Source organism: Aedes aegypti, chromosome 3 (assembly GCF_002204515.2).
Source record: "Aedes aegypti strain LVP_AGWG chromosome 3, AaegL5.0 Primary Assembly, whole genome shotgun sequence".
Taxonomy (NCBI): domain Eukaryota; kingdom Metazoa; phylum Arthropoda; class Insecta; order Diptera; family Culicidae; genus Aedes; species Aedes aegypti.
In genome coordinates, this window is record NC_035109.1 from 318,225,977 (window position 1) to 318,243,161 (window position 17,185).

Sequence of the window (17,185 nt, forward strand, 5' to 3'; positions counted from 1 at the left end):
AACTTTTTCATGCTAAAAAAAAGATTTCAGCGACCTCCAGGAGTTGCGCTACAAAAAAAAAAAGTGACACATTATGCATTAAGGGTCAAAAAAGACTTTTCTCGAAAATTCATTTTGGACCGATTTTTGTTCTTTAAGCTTTGTATGGAAGATATGAAACCGGAAAATGGAATCCTGGACCCTGTAAGTGTGGCCACTCTGGACACAAGGGCACGCTGCTTGTTAGCTTAGTGTGCCTGTGAGGACATTTATAGTTATTTACTAAGAACAGTGTACCCCCGTTAATTTGAACGATACCTCAAGCAAACCATCGGGGTTCAAGAACCGTGTTTCTGGTTGCTTTTTTCACTGTTTTGTTTTGACTGCTTTGATTCTGCACTCCGTTCCACAACGTTCAATTTCACTTCACTACGTTCCATGAGCTAAATGACGTTTGAACCATTTTTAATCTGAACGATATGCAAATTAGCGGGGTACAAATTAAAAAGTGTTCAGATTAAAGGGCTATTCTCATTACGCCGTGCCGGGTTCGGGCCGGGGCCGGGAAACTTGCATTTCGCGACGGTGCTTTTTCGCTCAGTTCACACTGCGGCCGTGCTCACCGGGCGTGCACCAGCTTTTGATGATGCGAGATAGCACGCACACTACGACGCAACTGTCAGATGATTTTGTTTGTGTTCAATTGATTCTGATTTTGATGTTCTATGGGAAATTTCTTCTCTTCGACGAAATTGGGTCCTAAGGCCCTGTCCCAATTTTAGTGCCAAACGCTTAAGTTTAGGCCAAAAACACATGTTTACTCAATTTTCTAATGTTTTCCGTTGGTTTAAGCCCAAAATATTTTTTTTAGATTTTGTCACATCCTTTGGCTTAAACTCAAATTTTGGGTGTATTTTGTTTTCCGTGCCCCTTACGAAATGTCAGATAGGAACAACCCCAGTGGTCGAACTAAAACCCCTGTGGTGTTTTTGTCGACTAAACGAACGTCAAACATGATCAAAAGTGTCAAGGTTCATTTATGGACCAAATTTTTAAATTAAAGTTTAAACATGATATAGCCATTATTTGAGCGGGAAAAATTGCTAAAGTAATTACAGTAACATGCTTTTTCGTGTTATTAAATAAAAACAAGATTTCATTACAAATTTTAGGACCCAATTGTTCGCCGGAATTCACTTACTGGTATGAATAATTTTGAGAGAATTTGGAAACAACAGAATTGCGGCAGGGTTTTCATAGGATTCCAGAACATTTTGTCTGTTCTTCGGTAATGCACTGCAAGGTGGCATTTTTTTTCGGTTGTCTTACGATGATTGATTGATTTGACTTTATTAACGAAATTTTTAGCCCTGGGCTAGTTCATCTCGGGACCAACGGCTTTACTTCCCTTCCGAAGGAAGTCGTCACTATAACTTTTTACGTCATAAGTGACTATGTCGGGGATGGGATTCGATCCCAGGTCCTCGGCGTGAGAGGTTGTCTTACGCTTTTTGCCGGTATTCCAGAAGGGTATTTTCAGGGAATTTCTTCACGAAGCCCTATGAATTCTAAACATTATTTGGATAGCAGATACCAGCCAATATTTTTTTGATACATTCATCTAGGTACCTTTCCTTTTCCTGGAATTCTCTGAGACTTTTTTCGAGGATATTGCATATAAAACACAACTTAATGAATCGATCCAAAACTTCTCGCAAAATAAATTTGCATATGTTTTTTTTTAATGGTTATCTAACAATTAACATCGACATGACTGATTTTGAAAAAGCATAAAAAAATTCCATCAGTCTTGATATTTATTAATGTAAGTCATTAAGTCATTAAGCTTACTCTTCGGAATTATTCTAGGAAAACTTCATATTAAGAACCACTTTAATGTATTTTTAATAAACGTTTACCATAAGTTTAATTTATATTTTCCTCAATATTTTTCCGGTTTTTTTCTTTTTTTTTAAATTATTTGTTTCATAAAGGATGAAGAGAATCAATGATTAACTTGAACAATTCATCCATAGATTATAACATACATAAAAAAAATCAAGTTACTTCAGAATTTCTTTTTGTAAAATTTTAGGGACCTCTTCTGAAAAAGTTAAAGAAACATTTTCAAAGATTCGTTAATGGATTCTTCACAGACTCTTCGTTAAATTACAAAGAAATTGTTAGGGGATTCTTTCAAAAAGTTTATCCGTAATTTGAATGTATGAACTAATTTCTTCGAGGATTTGTTTAAGTAAACATTTAAAATTTTTGAAGCGTGGTGTTCGCACAGGCCTGTCAATCGTAAGAATCTTGGTTCGATTGCAGGTTGCCATGGAAGCTATTTTGTTTTCAAATTTTAGTTTCTTTGGACAAATTTAGGAAATTGAATTCAATTTCTTTTGGTGATCTATTTGGCTGAGTGTGGATATGCTATCGAAAAATTTCAAGAGAAATTCCTTGCACAAAAAGCTGTTGGTTTTTTTTTTCAGAAATCTTCGTTGGAAGTTCTATCGAAATCCTTAGACTAAATTTGAATAAATTTTCGTACAACTCTAGAATGATCCCAGAAAGAATAATTGCAAAAATAAATCTTTTTAATCAAATGCTTGGAATAAATTAAAACTTTTCTTTAAATATTTTTCCAGATGCAAACAGACGACAAATTTCTTCATTCCCAGAATATTTGTTTTCAAAAAAAAATTCATTGAAAGATTCTTCCAGGATACTCTCAAGAGATTTTCATCTTCGGAAGCTTCTACAGTATATTCAGGAATTTCCTTCTCCAAGAATTCATCCAGGAGTTCTTTCAGAGATTCCTCCAGGATCAAGGAATTCCTTCAAGCTTTCATCCACGGATTCATACAGAAATAATTCAAACGATTACTCCATAGATTATAGTTACTAAGGCAACTTCAGGAGGAATTCTTGGAGGAACTCCTGGAAGAATCCATGGGGAAAAACCTCTGGAGGAACTCGAGGAGGAATTCTTGAATGGATACCAGGAGGTATTTCTGGAAGAGCTGCTTGGAGATCCCTAGCAGAACTCCTTTGGGAATCCTTCGAGGAACTCGTGGAAGAATCGCGCTGGAGAATCTCCTCAAGGAATTCTTGGAGCTACTCCTGGAGGAATTTATGAAAATAATCCTAGTGGAATTTTTGAAGGAACTCCTGTAGAAATTCATGTAGGAACCGTTGGAAGAATCCATGGAGGAACTTCTGGAGGAATATTTGGAGAAATTTTTGGAAGAATACCTGGAGGAAATCTAGAAGTTCTTTTAGTAATTCCTCCAGGAGTTCGTTCAGGAAAATCCTCAAGGAGTATTTTCAGTAATTACTCCGGGTGTTCCTTCAGTTATACCTCCAGGAGTTCCTTAAGGAATTCCTTCGGAAGTTGCGTTAGGATCTCTTCCAGGAGTTCCTTCAGGAATCATTCCAGTAGTACCTCCAGGAATTTACCCAGGAGTTCCTCCAGTAATACCTCCAGGAATTCCCCCGAGGTTTCCTCTAAGAGTTTCTCCTGGGATTACTCCAGAAGTCCTCCAGGTATTTCTCCAAGAATTCGTCTAAATAACCCTCCAGGAGTTCCTTCACAAAATTCTCCAGGATATCTTCGGAAATTCTTCCACGAGTTCCTTCAGGACTTCCTCCAGGAGTTTCTTCAGGGATTGCTTCAGGAGTTTCTTCAGGAAATCCTCCAGAAGTTCCTTCAGGAATTTTTCCAGGAGCTGCTCCACGAGTTCCTTTACGAATTCCTACAGTTCTATCAGGAATTCCTCCAAAAGTTTCTTCAGTAATACCTCCAAGAGTTCTTTAAGGAATTCCACCAGGAGTTCCTACAGGCAATTCCTTCAGGAATTCTTCCAAGAGTTCTTCCAGGTATTCCTCCAAGAGTATCTCCAGGAATCCCTCCAGGGGTTCCTTTAGTAATACCTCCAGGAGTTTCTCAAAAAATTCCTCCAGGATTTTTGCAGGAATTTTTCCAAGAGTTCCTTTAGAAGTTTTTCCAGAAGCATCTCAAATAATTTCGTTTTTTCAATAATACCTCCAGGAATCTTTTCAGGTATTTCTCTAGGAGTTCCTTCAGAAATTCCTCCAGGAGTTCTTTTAGGAATTCCGTCAGGATTATTCACAGGAAGTTGAAGAGTTGCCTTGGGAATTCCTAGGTAGAAATTTTCTTAATATAATCCCTGAAGAAATTCTTAGAATATTTTCTGATAAAATTCCTGGAGGTATATAGGGAGGAATACTTGTATTATTCAATGGAGATTTTCTTGATGGAGCTGGGGGATTTCCTGCAGCCATTTTTGAAATCGTCCCAAAAATGCGTTTGCGGTCAAATGTTCTTATTCGTCAGCGACAAAACTCATTTCAACTTATAGGGGTTGGGGCTCGGGAATGGTTCGGCTATTCGGAAATGATAATGTTATGGGTATGAGGCCAATATAGCTGTAGCGGTAAACACACAGCTTTCAAGCAAGACCAAGCTAAGGTCGAAGATCTTTTATAGTTGAAAATTTTCTCAACTTCCCATGAGCGTGAGCATGAGCATGATTGACCGCCCGCAGTTGCTACTCCGTTATTGCAAGAACACAACTCTGAGTACTGGTGCTCTTATCATTAAAACAAACAATAACGGCGCCGAATGCAGGTCAATTTTGGAATGGAAAAGAATTGTTGACGTGCTACTTGGAAGCCGTTAAGTCCTCTGCACTTCCACAAGTAAACACTAGGAGTTTTGATATAGGAAAAAAAAGATAAACAAATAATTTGAAATAAAAACGCCTAACTGACAATAACGTTAGCCGCGAAATACGGAGGTTCATCATCAGTGGAAGTCGGGCCTAGTATGGCCTCCAGAAGAAGCTGCGATCAAAAAAGATTCACGCCCGCACCAAATGTACCATGTACAAAACGCTCATAAGTCCGGTAGTCCTCTACGGGCATGAAACGTGGACGATGCTCGAGGAGGACCTGCAAGCACTTGGAGTCTTCGAACGTCGGGTGTTAAGGACGATCTTTGGTGGTGCGCAGGAAAACGGTGTGTGGCAGCGAAGGATGAACCACGAGCTCGCCCAACTCTACGGCGAACCCAGTATCCAGAAGGTGGCCAAAGCTGGTAGGATACGATGGGTAGGGCATGTTGCAAGACTGCCGGACAGCAACTCTGCAAAGATGGTGTTCACGTAGAATCCAATTGGTACAAGAAGGCGTGGAGCGATGCGAGCTAGATGGGCGGATCAAGTGTGCAGAGATTTGGCGAGCGTGGGGCAGGACAGAGGATGGAGAGATGCGGCCACGAATCCAGGCCACGAAATGAGGCAAGTAACTTGTCCCAGTGTAATCAACTGAAAACATTTTATCAACTTATGTCGCGATGGAAAAAATTTCATACAACCAAATTACTTTAAATTCTTGCGACCCTCCAAAATGCAAGCCAAACCCATTCCGATCGCCGCAATCCGCAAATCATCTCCCGGGGCGTCCCATTAGCAAAAACTCGAATCAGCTGTTTTGCATTAACCTTCCTTGACCTTGCAGTTTTCGCCAGCGATTCTCGACAACATCATCGGCATCGTTCGTTTTACATTTCGCTCGCTAAGTTGTGTGGGGTGCTTTTTTGCCCTCTTGTGTCCTGTCGTCAGTATAGCGTGCTAGCTGGGACCTTCTCTAGCGTAGTGGTAACGTCTATGCATACTAAGCAAAACCAAGCTACAGGTATCTGGGTTCGATTCCCAGATTCAGGATTTTTTCGTAATGGAAATTTCCTTGATTTTCCTGAGCATAGAGTACCATCGTACCTGGCACACGATATACTAATGCGAAAATGGTAACATTGGCAAGGCAAGCTATCAGAACTGAGAAACAGAATCTTTCCCAGTGAGGACGTAATGCCATGAAGAACAAGCGTGCTAGCTCCTACCTACGAAGGACACAATCAGCAATCACCGAAGCAGCATATCCTTTGCCACTTCCAATCCAACCCACCCACAGTCGAGGAGACAATCGCCCACAATAGGAACAACTACAAGCTGCAGCATCCGAACGAAAGGACCCAATTCAAGTTGGTCGATGTTTCACAGTGTGTATCACTTGTACAGATTAAAACGAATAAATTGTACCCGGTGGTAATTCTTATGTAAATATCCTTATTATGTAAACACAATTTAGAGAACGAAGATACGACCGTAAGACCAACGGCAGCTTAAAGCGTAGGTACCTAATAGGTACCGTGTGTGGGTTGAAATCGACGCTTGAATGCCGTATTCTCCTTCTGCCGAGTCGCGCTGCCAAGAAATCAGAAAATCAAGACGTCGCACCGGTTGCCTTTTTACTACCGGGATTTACGCGCAGCGCCTTGGATTGATTGTGGGCTGACTACCGTCGCACAAAGGGATATTAAGGCAACATGACTGGTAAAAAGTATTCCAATTTTTTTAGTATTCTTAATGTTCAGTTTATTCAAATACGTTTTAAACGGTATTTTAATAGATCATGGGTGACTTCCAAACTTAAAATAAATCAATGCACAGGGATTCCTCTCTAAATAAATGGTATAAAATAGTCTTGAAAACGGGTTTTCATGTTCAAAGCATTTCCCAAGCAACCAAAAGTTCAGATAAAAAGGCATGTTTTGGCTTGAGCAGCTCACTTTTTTAAGTAATTAACCGTTCACGCACATTTTATTTTAGTTGGTTAAATATAGTTATGTTACCATAACGAAGTAATAAGAGCTCGACTCGAACTTGTTCTGAACTTTCTAGTTGTTAAAAGGGGATTAGTAACGTTTTGGAGAATCATCTCCTATTTAGCGATAAAGTTTAATTGGAACTCAAAATCTACTAGATGTAAACTTTTGAGTTCACTGCTTAAGTATAATTTGAACTGGATTGGATTCTTGGACTTACTTATCTCCATTGCAAGACTAACTCTAATTAGGATGTTTTATTTATGTATCGGAATTTTATAAGGACAAGGTGAGATATAGGCCCTGTCAAGTTTTATAGCGCCTGAGCCAAACCAAAAGCAATCATAAAATGGAAACCTTCATGTTTTTTTTGTAAGCAACTCTTGACATGATTTTTAAATGCATATTACTCTTTAACATTTGGATAATATTTTCCATAATATTTATTTAAACAATAATGATACCCAGATTTGGAGCATTCAATCGCTTCAATGAACTGTTCCAAAACATATGTTGCGCAAGTTTAGCCGAGGTGACCTTTCGATTTCCTGAAAGTTGCCAGAAAAACCAAGCCTAGTGACATATGTGTGCGAGAGTGTGCTCATATCAAACCCTTTGACTGTTTTCTGGGTCCATATGAACAAAGATCACTTCGAAGAGCTGTAACATTTTTGTTAGTTAAACGATTGGTGTACTTTTTAAACAATTCCAAACAGAACAGAAAATTGTTTTGATTTCCCCATACATTTTACATATTCCAACATTATGGTCACGTTCTTTGAAATACGGTAGAGAATTTGATTGCAAAGAATGGATGAAAGTGTTTAGAATAAACGGCATTCGGCCAAACGACCCGTTCGGCCAGATGGTATTCAGCCAAATAGCGTTCGGCCAAATAGCGTTCGGCCAAACGGCGTTCTTACTTTTTTGAAATAAGCAAACAAAAGAGTCTTCATTCTAATATCGATAAGCTTTCGCTATTATACATAAATATACTGAACAGCATTGTCTTCTTGTTACGTTATCTGTTGTTTGTCTTCTTAGTTAACATGTTTAGGCTTTTTTTTATTATTTGATTACTGTGTTATTATTTTACAAGGCTACAATTTCCCTTATCTCATCATAATCAACACATGATTTTTTCTCGAAAATTATACCCTGAGTATAATATTAGTGATTCGGTTTTACACCTTTTGTTCTTATCGCAATCCATAAACAACAATATTTTGGCCATTTTCGCATCGAGAAGGTGAAAAATATCCTAAAGATTTTAGTAACTTGGACAGATCGAGGATAGGACGTGACAGCTTAAAAAGGACTTCTCCGTTGTTTTTTTTTTTCTTTTCATTCGATAACTCTGATGACTCGGAAGCCAGTGCTACCAACAAGCATGGGAAAATGAACTCACTCACCCGAACGCCACCAATAAAAAAAGTAGCAAAATCTGCTGCTACCGAACATTCAGTGATAGCGGAACCGTACTGACTCCACCCAGTAGCATGAAAGCGTCGAAACCGATTGTGTAAAAGCGAGAATCAGAAGGAACACGAAGAGAAGTGAATACCAATACACTTGCACCTGCGAAGCACGAGTGAACGCATTTAGCATCCATTCGCCGAATGCATTGAACGGACTGAGCCTCTCCCTGATGCATTCCGTGGTGCAGATTGCCAGTAGTGAATGCTCATCAGCACTCAAACCCGAATGCCACTCAAATGGAATCAGAATGTAAACAATCATTCGGTATTACTTTCGGCTGCTTTCGGCTTTCGAAATCAATAGCGACCCTATCAGTTGCCGTTTTTTGTTTCGCTTAGTGCTAGCCGAAGAAGCAGAATGGGCACTGGAAATTGAAACGTTCGACTTGGTCCCGACTGTGCGTGGAAGCGAGTGAGGGAAACGCAATAACTGAGTGAGTGTTTCCCATGCTTGGCTACCAATTACTCTTTTGAGAAAATGACGTGAGCAAAATTTAAAGTCAAGCCTTATTGTTAAGAAAAGAAATTCTATGTCGGAAACGGGCCTTCAATCCCAAATGGACACTTTTATTCGGGCACTCAACTCGTGGTTATACTTCGAGACCAGTGGCGCGGGAAGTGGGTAGGACAGGTAGAACACGTCCTACGCACAAAAATACCTGGATAGGACAGTCAAAGGATTGTCCTACCCATGATTCAACACGAAGTTACATCATTCCTACAGCATTTCTTCAGCCGGATGTAGATGTTCTTAGGAAAAAAGCCATCAGCATTTTTAGAAGTTTTTCTTGCCACATTACTGGATTGTATGGAGAACTATCAAGACATTTCTATAAAATCGTTGGAACAAATCATGGATTAATCCAAGACCGGTAGCATCGTGTACTGAGTATATGCAACTTAAACAAAGCTCGCTCGTTATACACAGCACTGGCGTAGTGCAACTGGCGATGGTTGTGGATGCTCTTAATTCCTTCAGGTATTCCTGGAAGAAGACGTTGACGGTCTGTTGAGAAATTCCTACAAAAATCCCGAAGCGAGATTCGAGCCCACGACCCTCAGCTTGGTCTTGCTGAATTGCTGCGTGTTTATCGCTACGGCTGTCTAGGCCCCTAAAAATTAGATTACATTTCGGAGAATTTCTGAAAGAATTCTCGTTGTGAAGACTAAAATTGTTTGCAGAATTGTTGAAGAAATTCCGGCGAAATATTTAAAGAAGTTTCTGCACGTAGATGATCCATACCAAGAAACTTTAGCTTGTTGAGTAGTTTTACAATTAGCCCGAAAGTTTCTAGATTCGATGGTATCCAGTGGTTTGCACCACTGCTATGAATCGCAAGTCAAATTAAGTTGAAAATAGAAGCTTTGGAGACCTTTTGTCTGAAAAAAAGAGACCTTAAAGAGATTATACAAGAATCAAAAAGAGATCAAAAAGGGATCAATAAAGAACCAAATAAAAAAAAATCTCAAATAGGAATCAGGAGATAAGATTGTTATTCATGCCAGACATTTCTCGAAGAATATTTGAAAGATAGTTTTTTTAGGAATTCCTCATGACCTTACGGCAAGTACTCCTGCTCGTATTTCTGTATGGATTTCTACATAATTTCCTTCAGGAATTGATTCGCCCAAAAAGTTTCCTCCAAAGATTCCTTCAGGAATTCATTTCCAAGGAGGAATTTCCATTTCCAGGAAGTTATCCACGAGTTTATCAAATGATTTCACTATCCGTTCATCTAGAACTTCCTCAAGAATCTCTTTCATAACATTTGCTATTTAACCAATACTTATTTAAGATTCCTTCAGGAATTCTTCCAGGAAACTTTGGAGAAATTTCCCAAATCTTCAAATTATTTTTCCGGTTGTTTCATCAAGGACGACATCTCCAGGAAAGTAATATGGTTTTTTTCAGAAATTTTTTTATTTGAAATTTTTTCAGAAAGATTTTTTGTATGTAATTCGACGAGAATTTCAAAAATAAATCCTTAAGTAACATCTGGTATAACCTGATTGAGCTCTAGAGTAACCCTTGATTAACTCCCACATAATCTCGAGGAAGATTCAATAAGATTTGATTCAAAAATTAGTCGAGAAATTGTTTGGAAGAACCGCAGGATTAAACCTTGAATGAACAAGAACAATTCCTGGGTAAATGTGGATGAGTTATTGTAGGAGTTCATACGAAAATGACAGTAAAGATAACTGGAGAAACTGGAATAGAAATTCTTGTAGATCTGCCAGAAAAAAATCTCAGAACAAGGTTCTTCAAAAACTCTGGAATTAACCTTTCTGGATTTTGTTGGAAAAGTACAGTAGGAATCTTTGGAAAACCTCCTGAAGTAACAACTGGGGAATTCCATGCAACAGTTAGTTGACAAATATTTGGAGGTATTACTGAGAATTACTTTAACCATAATCCTTGTGGAAATTACTGAATAATCAGAGTGTTCAAGGATTTCCTGTAGCAAATTATGAAGTAATTCCTCTAAACATTCCTTGAAACACTGTTGGAAGATTTCCTTAGAGATCTGGTAACAGAATCTGAAGAGGAATCTCTGAAGGAGCCCCAAACAAATTTATGAAGAACCTGTGAAATATAAGCGAAATAGTCTTTGAAGTTTTCTTAAGAACCTTTTAAATTTGGCAGCACGATTCACTGCAAACAGAATAAAGAAAAAAGACACAGACCTTTCGTCAAAAATAGTAACTTTTTAGGGACTTGTCTTTAAGAAGATATCTGCTACCAGCCCTGCTACAAGTTATGTTAGGATGCCTCGGGAATCTTTATTTCAAAATTTTGCGAAGAATACAGAAAACAAAAAACAGATTCACAGTATTTTAATGTTTTAATAAGGAAATTATAACTGGCTGTTGAGTTTCGCAGTTTGTTCTAGTTTTTGTCAAGTCTAAGTGAATGGTCCGAAAAAGGTTATAAATTTTGATGAAATAATAAATCTTTAACAAAGTTGATCTTACCAATGATCTTGAAGCTTTTTCAGTTTTGTGGTAATGACTGGCATGAAAACAGTCACTTTCAATTTTTCGTCAAGAATTCCATTAATTTGAAAAAAATCTGGGTTTCCTTGGACATATACGTTTTGCTAACGTTTGTCCTACCCATGGTTTTGAATGTGGACGCGCCTCTGTTCGAGACGATTTATAAAAAAAACATGTCCGAACAGATTAACTGTTTGCTATAAGGACCGTTCATTTTATAAAGTGGACACCTTGTGCATGCTGTATCTTTTTTTAAATTTTTCAATGAAATGTCAAACGGTTTTCTGTACATCGTTCGACTAGTATTGTACAATGTTGTAATAATAAAATATTCTCCAAAATAATATAATTGCACACGAATATGGAACAATATTCAGAACGGTCGATTATTTGAAGTGATTGAAATCAATGATTGTAAGAGGGGGCCCAGATAGCCGTAACGGTAAACGCGCAGCTATTCAGCATGACCATGCTGAGGGTCGTGGGTTCGAATCCCGCTGGTCGAGGAACTTTTCGTAAAGGAAATGTTCTCGATTCCCAGGGCATAGAGTATCTTCGTACCTGCCACACGCTATACACATGCAAAAATGGTCAATCGGCAAAGAAAGCTCTCAGTTAATAACTGTGGAAGTGCTCATAAGAACACTAATCTGAGAAGCAGGCTTTGTCCCAGTTGGGACGTAACGCCAGAAAGAAGAAGATTGTAATAAATTTCCTGCAAAATTCGACAACCTATATTTCTTATTTTCAAAAAAGGCTTGTTCTTTGAAAGCAACGACATTCAGAAGCCTGATGGAAAAATCAAGTTATTTTTGAAGCAACAATTTTACGGATATAATAAAATAATATTTCCCCGATATTTTTGGAGAAAAATATTTAAAATTTGTATGATTCTGATATGAGTAGATTTTTTTTGGTTTAAAATAAGTCCTGACAGAAGTGCTAATATAGTATCAATATTAAAAATAACTTACGCCTTCGTAGAGTTATTAAATTAGTCTCCACGTCACATATAAAGCATAATAGAAAAACAATTGCTTTATTTTTAGAAGACCTTTCAAAGCACAATGACAATCATCAAAATTGGCATCACTGCTGTAATAAAATCAATTTATTTTCCTCATATTATTTTCATAATATGTTATTTTGAGATTACCAATTGAAATATTTGAAGAAAAACGTTTATAATTTGCTGTAGATCGACAAATATGCGTACATGATTTTAAAAATAATACACTTTTTAGTAAAACGTCCATGAAGAGTAAAATTTATACTTAAGACTGCAGTTTAAACTCACGATATAGCTTTCGTTTATATATATAGTTTCTTTAGTAATCCTAACTAGTTTGAACACGCTTTTTACTTTTCTCTTTTGCTGAGAGGGAAAGGATGGTATATCAACAAATTTGGGCATAATCGGATAAATCACTAATGTTACCAAATAAAGATACACATATACAATTTGTTCAATTAAATGAGGATTTTTGTTTGGCGAAAAATAATGTTAAACTTTGACAATCAGCTTTTCAAAAGTGTTTTTGGAAAAACTATTTAGCTCTTCAACCAAAAGCATTTTCTAATATCTTATATTTTCATAGCATTGTAGAATAATAGTTGAACGATGCACAGACAACCAATAACGATTTTATTCATATATAAAAAAGATATAGCATAAACAAAGTGTCCACTTTATAAAATGAACAGTCTTTAGGGGTCCAAGACGCACTGATAGGGTAAAATGGGTAACTTCATTATATCATACCTAGAACACTTCAATGCATAGAATACAAATGCTTAACGATGTTAAAATATGGTTACCCAAGAGTTGCCGCTATAACCCTTGGAAAAAAAAACTCATACATTTTTCCTTAATTTCCCGGTGAAATCCAACATTTTTCACTTTTTTGCCTAAATATTAAGGTTTTCCGAGGACTTCATTAAGGAATAAGCGTTTCCATACCACAGAGCAAACTCATGTAGAAACTTGATTGCTGACTGCCAGTTCTCCACACTAAATGGCATTGTACCCCATCCATTCTGTCATTTTGAACCACCCTCATTTTTCAACCAATTTTTTTGCATGGTTTAAGTTAAAATTCAAATTTGGGAAATGTTTCCATGATGGTAGTTAGCAAATATTGTAAAATTACTGTTAGAACTTCGAATGGCGTTAAAATGAGGATCTCATTAGGAGAAAACGACACAAATCCTTAAAGTGGCATTTTGGACCATTTGACCCTACACCTTCTCATTTTGTTTCAGTTCTGTGCGTTTCATATTCATTCTCTCATGTGTGTTAGTGTTGAGTAAACGGTTTGAATGAAAATCAAAAATAATCAATTCAAATAGGGTGGTAAAGTTATCCTCAAATTAGGATGTTTCAGAATATACGAAACAAAATGATTATCTCTTCTGCTCAGTTTACACTTATAATTATGTTTTCCTTGCCCGTATGGTTCAATTAGTGCTATAGAGGATGCAGGCTATTGAATAAATCAGATTTTTATTCAAAACATTAAATATGCTTAGAGAAAATAATTAATATTTCCATTAAAATGGTCTAGATTGTGTATCTCTGATACAGGCATTGTGAGGTTAATCAACTCGTTAATGCACAAGGTATCTCACAATTAGAAGTCAGATCCGTATTTGTTATTCAAAGTTGTATTCCCATAAATCTAACCTTATTTCAGAAAAACAAAAAAAAATCAAGTCCATGGCGGGGGTACAAACAAATTATTGAATGTGTGTCGTTCATATCTAGTGGTTCTATAAGATTATTTTAAAGATTTATCAAATATTTTGCAATGCTATTCGACTATTCGACCCATCACAATGTAGAGAAGTTTAAAAACTGCAGTTAAAGGGTCGTTCATAAATTAATTTACTTTACGTACACAGGAGAAGGGAGGGGGTTTCAGGGAAACGAGAATAACCATTTAAAATTTAAATCCATTCAAAGAGTGTGATATATAGAAAATGATAGGAGGATGAATATGACAAAATTTTGCGTGATGTAATTTATGAACGTATTCTGATGAAGAAATTGAAACATTAATAATTAAGATTCCAGTGTAAGGTACATACATAACCATAAGTGTGGACAAAATTCAGATGCTCGCTACAGTCCACTTTCTGGATTAAAAAAATTCAGCTCGATCGGTGAAACTATATTTTAGCGCCAGACGTTCAAAGTTTGTATGCGATTTACTATGAGAAAAGTCACTTTTGCAAAGGAAAATCGCCAGAAGTCGCACATTGACCTCTATAAAAAAATAACACAGATCTTCATAGGTATTTTTACGATGAACAACAATATAGAAGCCCTCAAAGCAATCCGATGCTATATTTTTCATATAATCGTGTCCCAGGCTAATAACCATACATGTACAACTATGCACATTGGTACCAAAAATAAATCAAAATCTTACGTCGAAAATTTTGATTGCAAAAAAACTCACAGCTGTTTCAGAAAAGAAGTTTGTAATGGAAACATTTCTATCAAAATATTTTTTTCTGAGTCATGGATTCCCGGATACCCCATTTCCCGGAAAGACATTTCCCGGAATGACCCATTTCCCGGAAAATCATTTCCCGGAATAATCCATTTCCCGGAAAGAAGAAGATTGAGATTGAAGAAGACTTCAACATGACTCAGTGCAGTCTTAGGAGTTTTATCGACGTATTTGAGTGACAAGCAAGATGAGGTTTTAAGTATAGGTTTTATTAGACATTCACAGCTGCTTCAACTGTTTTCTACGGAAAAGACCGTTCAGCATTTTTCAATACTTCATTAAATCTGTCAGGACTTTATGCACCTCTAATGAAACCTCCATAAATAACATCTATGATCAAAAAGCATTGGAATTGTTACTTGGGATGCTACGTTAACAAAAACTTGAAAAAGCGAAAACTGATTATAAGTCATTATACTGCAACTGATTAGGAAACGTCCATAATATACGTCACCCCTTAGGTGTCATATGCAAAACACATGACTTTTGGTCAAATAGATTCTCCGAATACCCCATAGTGCGTCGCATTCGAATTGGCATAGCAAACAATTGAACGACGAGGGGTTCGATTGCCAACGATAATGCCTATACGGAACCCTTTTCAGTTCGCATTTTACGACAAAACCCAAACACAGATTTTTCCATGCTTTGCTAAAGCCATCCCCTCTCCCTCTGTTTCTCCACTCGATAGGTCTCCCCACTGGGCAAAGGAGTGCTGATCACCGGATGCGAATCGCCACTGGCCCGGGCCTTGGCTAGACGGCTCGATGATTTGGGATTTACGGTATTCGCCGGTTTCAAAACGCTGGACGATAGCTCCGAAGCCGGCATGCTGAAGGCGATGTCTTCCGGGCGGTTGAAGCCGATACAGTTGGATGTGACCTCGGAAGTGCAGGTGAGTTTTGTTTGAGTGGGCGATGAAATTCGGTTCTGAAAACGATTTTTTTATGGAAAGCTGTGTCCTGTTTTAAAGAATTCTCAGCGTATTCCATACCTCTTAAAAACTCACTAACTTGTAAACACTTGGGAATCTTGAAAATGCTGTTTAGAAAGCACTGCGAATCACTGGAAACATTTTGGATACCCCGAGGAATCTAAAAAACCTTTAGAAATTCCTGAGAACATCTTGGTACTTGTGGTACAAAAGATCTCTGAAACCCTGAGCAGCTTAAAGGAACTCTTTAGAAATTACTTATTGTTTTGGAAACATTGAAAATTCGCACATTTTAAATGCAATCTAGATTCAAATAGGTTGCAGCCTATAGGTTGTAATTAGGAAAAAAACACGAATTCGTTTATTTCACTCCAAGGAATGCTAGGGAATGGTACACAAATTATGTCACGCTGAATTTCGACTTTTTCGACCACCTCCCCCCCCCTTTGTCACGTTTTTTTGTATGAGTCCTTCCAAAATTTTGTAAGGCTTGTCACGCTTGGCTTGACCCCCTCCCTCCTTGGAGCGTGATGTAATTTGTGCATGATCCCTAATTGTTTTGTTCTCCCACTTGCCACGACGCAGATAGTAGACCAATTCTAAAATAAACTGCAGTCTTATATGCATGCTCAAATAATTTGATAAAATGCTAAACCTTCAACACATCCAAGCCTTCCCAATCGATTCCGTTGCAGGGGGTCCGCATTCCACTCGGCCTGTCCACCCACTCGCTTGCATCGTCAGATTTCCCACATACTTCTGGGAGTACATTTCTCCATTGTCATTTACCATCGTTTGTTCGCTCGCTCAATAAATGAAGACATTTTCGCCACCACAACTATAACCGAAGTGCGTAGGCGACCACCACCAGCAGCAGCAACCCGCTTGGGCGCCAATCTTTAACAGTCGTTCTTTTTTTTTTTATTTCACTCCAGTCCACTACCGCTAGGTTAAACGCTGAAAAATTGAGACATTGCTCTATATTTCTTAATTTTCGAGCGAGAACGAGCGAAAGATGGAAAATTGTTTTCGTCTTTCCGGGGCATCCCCCGCTGGTTGGACGAAATTTTTCGGTGTGTAAGAAAAAAAATCTCTCCCTGGTGGTAAAATCGGTTGAAAGAATAAGACAAGATGACCTTTCTTGGACTATCGTTGGGCAAGGGCGTAGCGAGGAATTCCGTCAGGAGGGGAGGCAAATGCCCTTATTAGGGCGATTTAAATTCAAAACAGTTTGAAAATCCAATCTCCCATATCTTCCTTATAAGGATGGTAGACCATCCTTACTGATTGCTAAACTCTTCACCGCCAGATAGCCCTTGATCTGCTGAACAGCTTTGCCGAAGTCACCAACCTTCCAGCTAATAAGGATCTTGAGATACAGATGATTGAATAACATTTGTCACTTTTTTATTGTCAGATAGTCCTTGATCTGTTGAATAACTTTGCCGAAGGCATCAACCTTGTAGCTCATTTGGATGTTAAGATAACCGTGTGAAACCAATTTTAGACCCCTCCTGTCAACGCTTTTTCCGTTGCCAAAAGAAGGGGGAGGGGTCAGGGGGGATGTCTCACCCAAAGATTGTAAGATCAACTA

At 37.9% G+C, this 17,185-nt stretch overlaps 1 protein-coding gene across 1 annotated transcript in view; it reads left to right on the forward strand.

Annotated features, from left to right (window-relative positions):
- The window catches only part of LOC5576206 (D-beta-hydroxybutyrate dehydrogenase, mitochondrial), a 375,927-nt gene that overhangs the window by 305,576 nt on the left and 53,166 nt on the right, over positions 1-17,185 (forward strand). Inside the window, exon 4 of the mRNA XM_021853088.1 lies at positions 15,349-15,552. Within this exon, the coding sequence (XP_021708780.1) occupies positions 15,349-15,552 (204 nt within the window). The remainder of the gene's footprint in view (positions 1-15,348; positions 15,553-17,185) is intronic.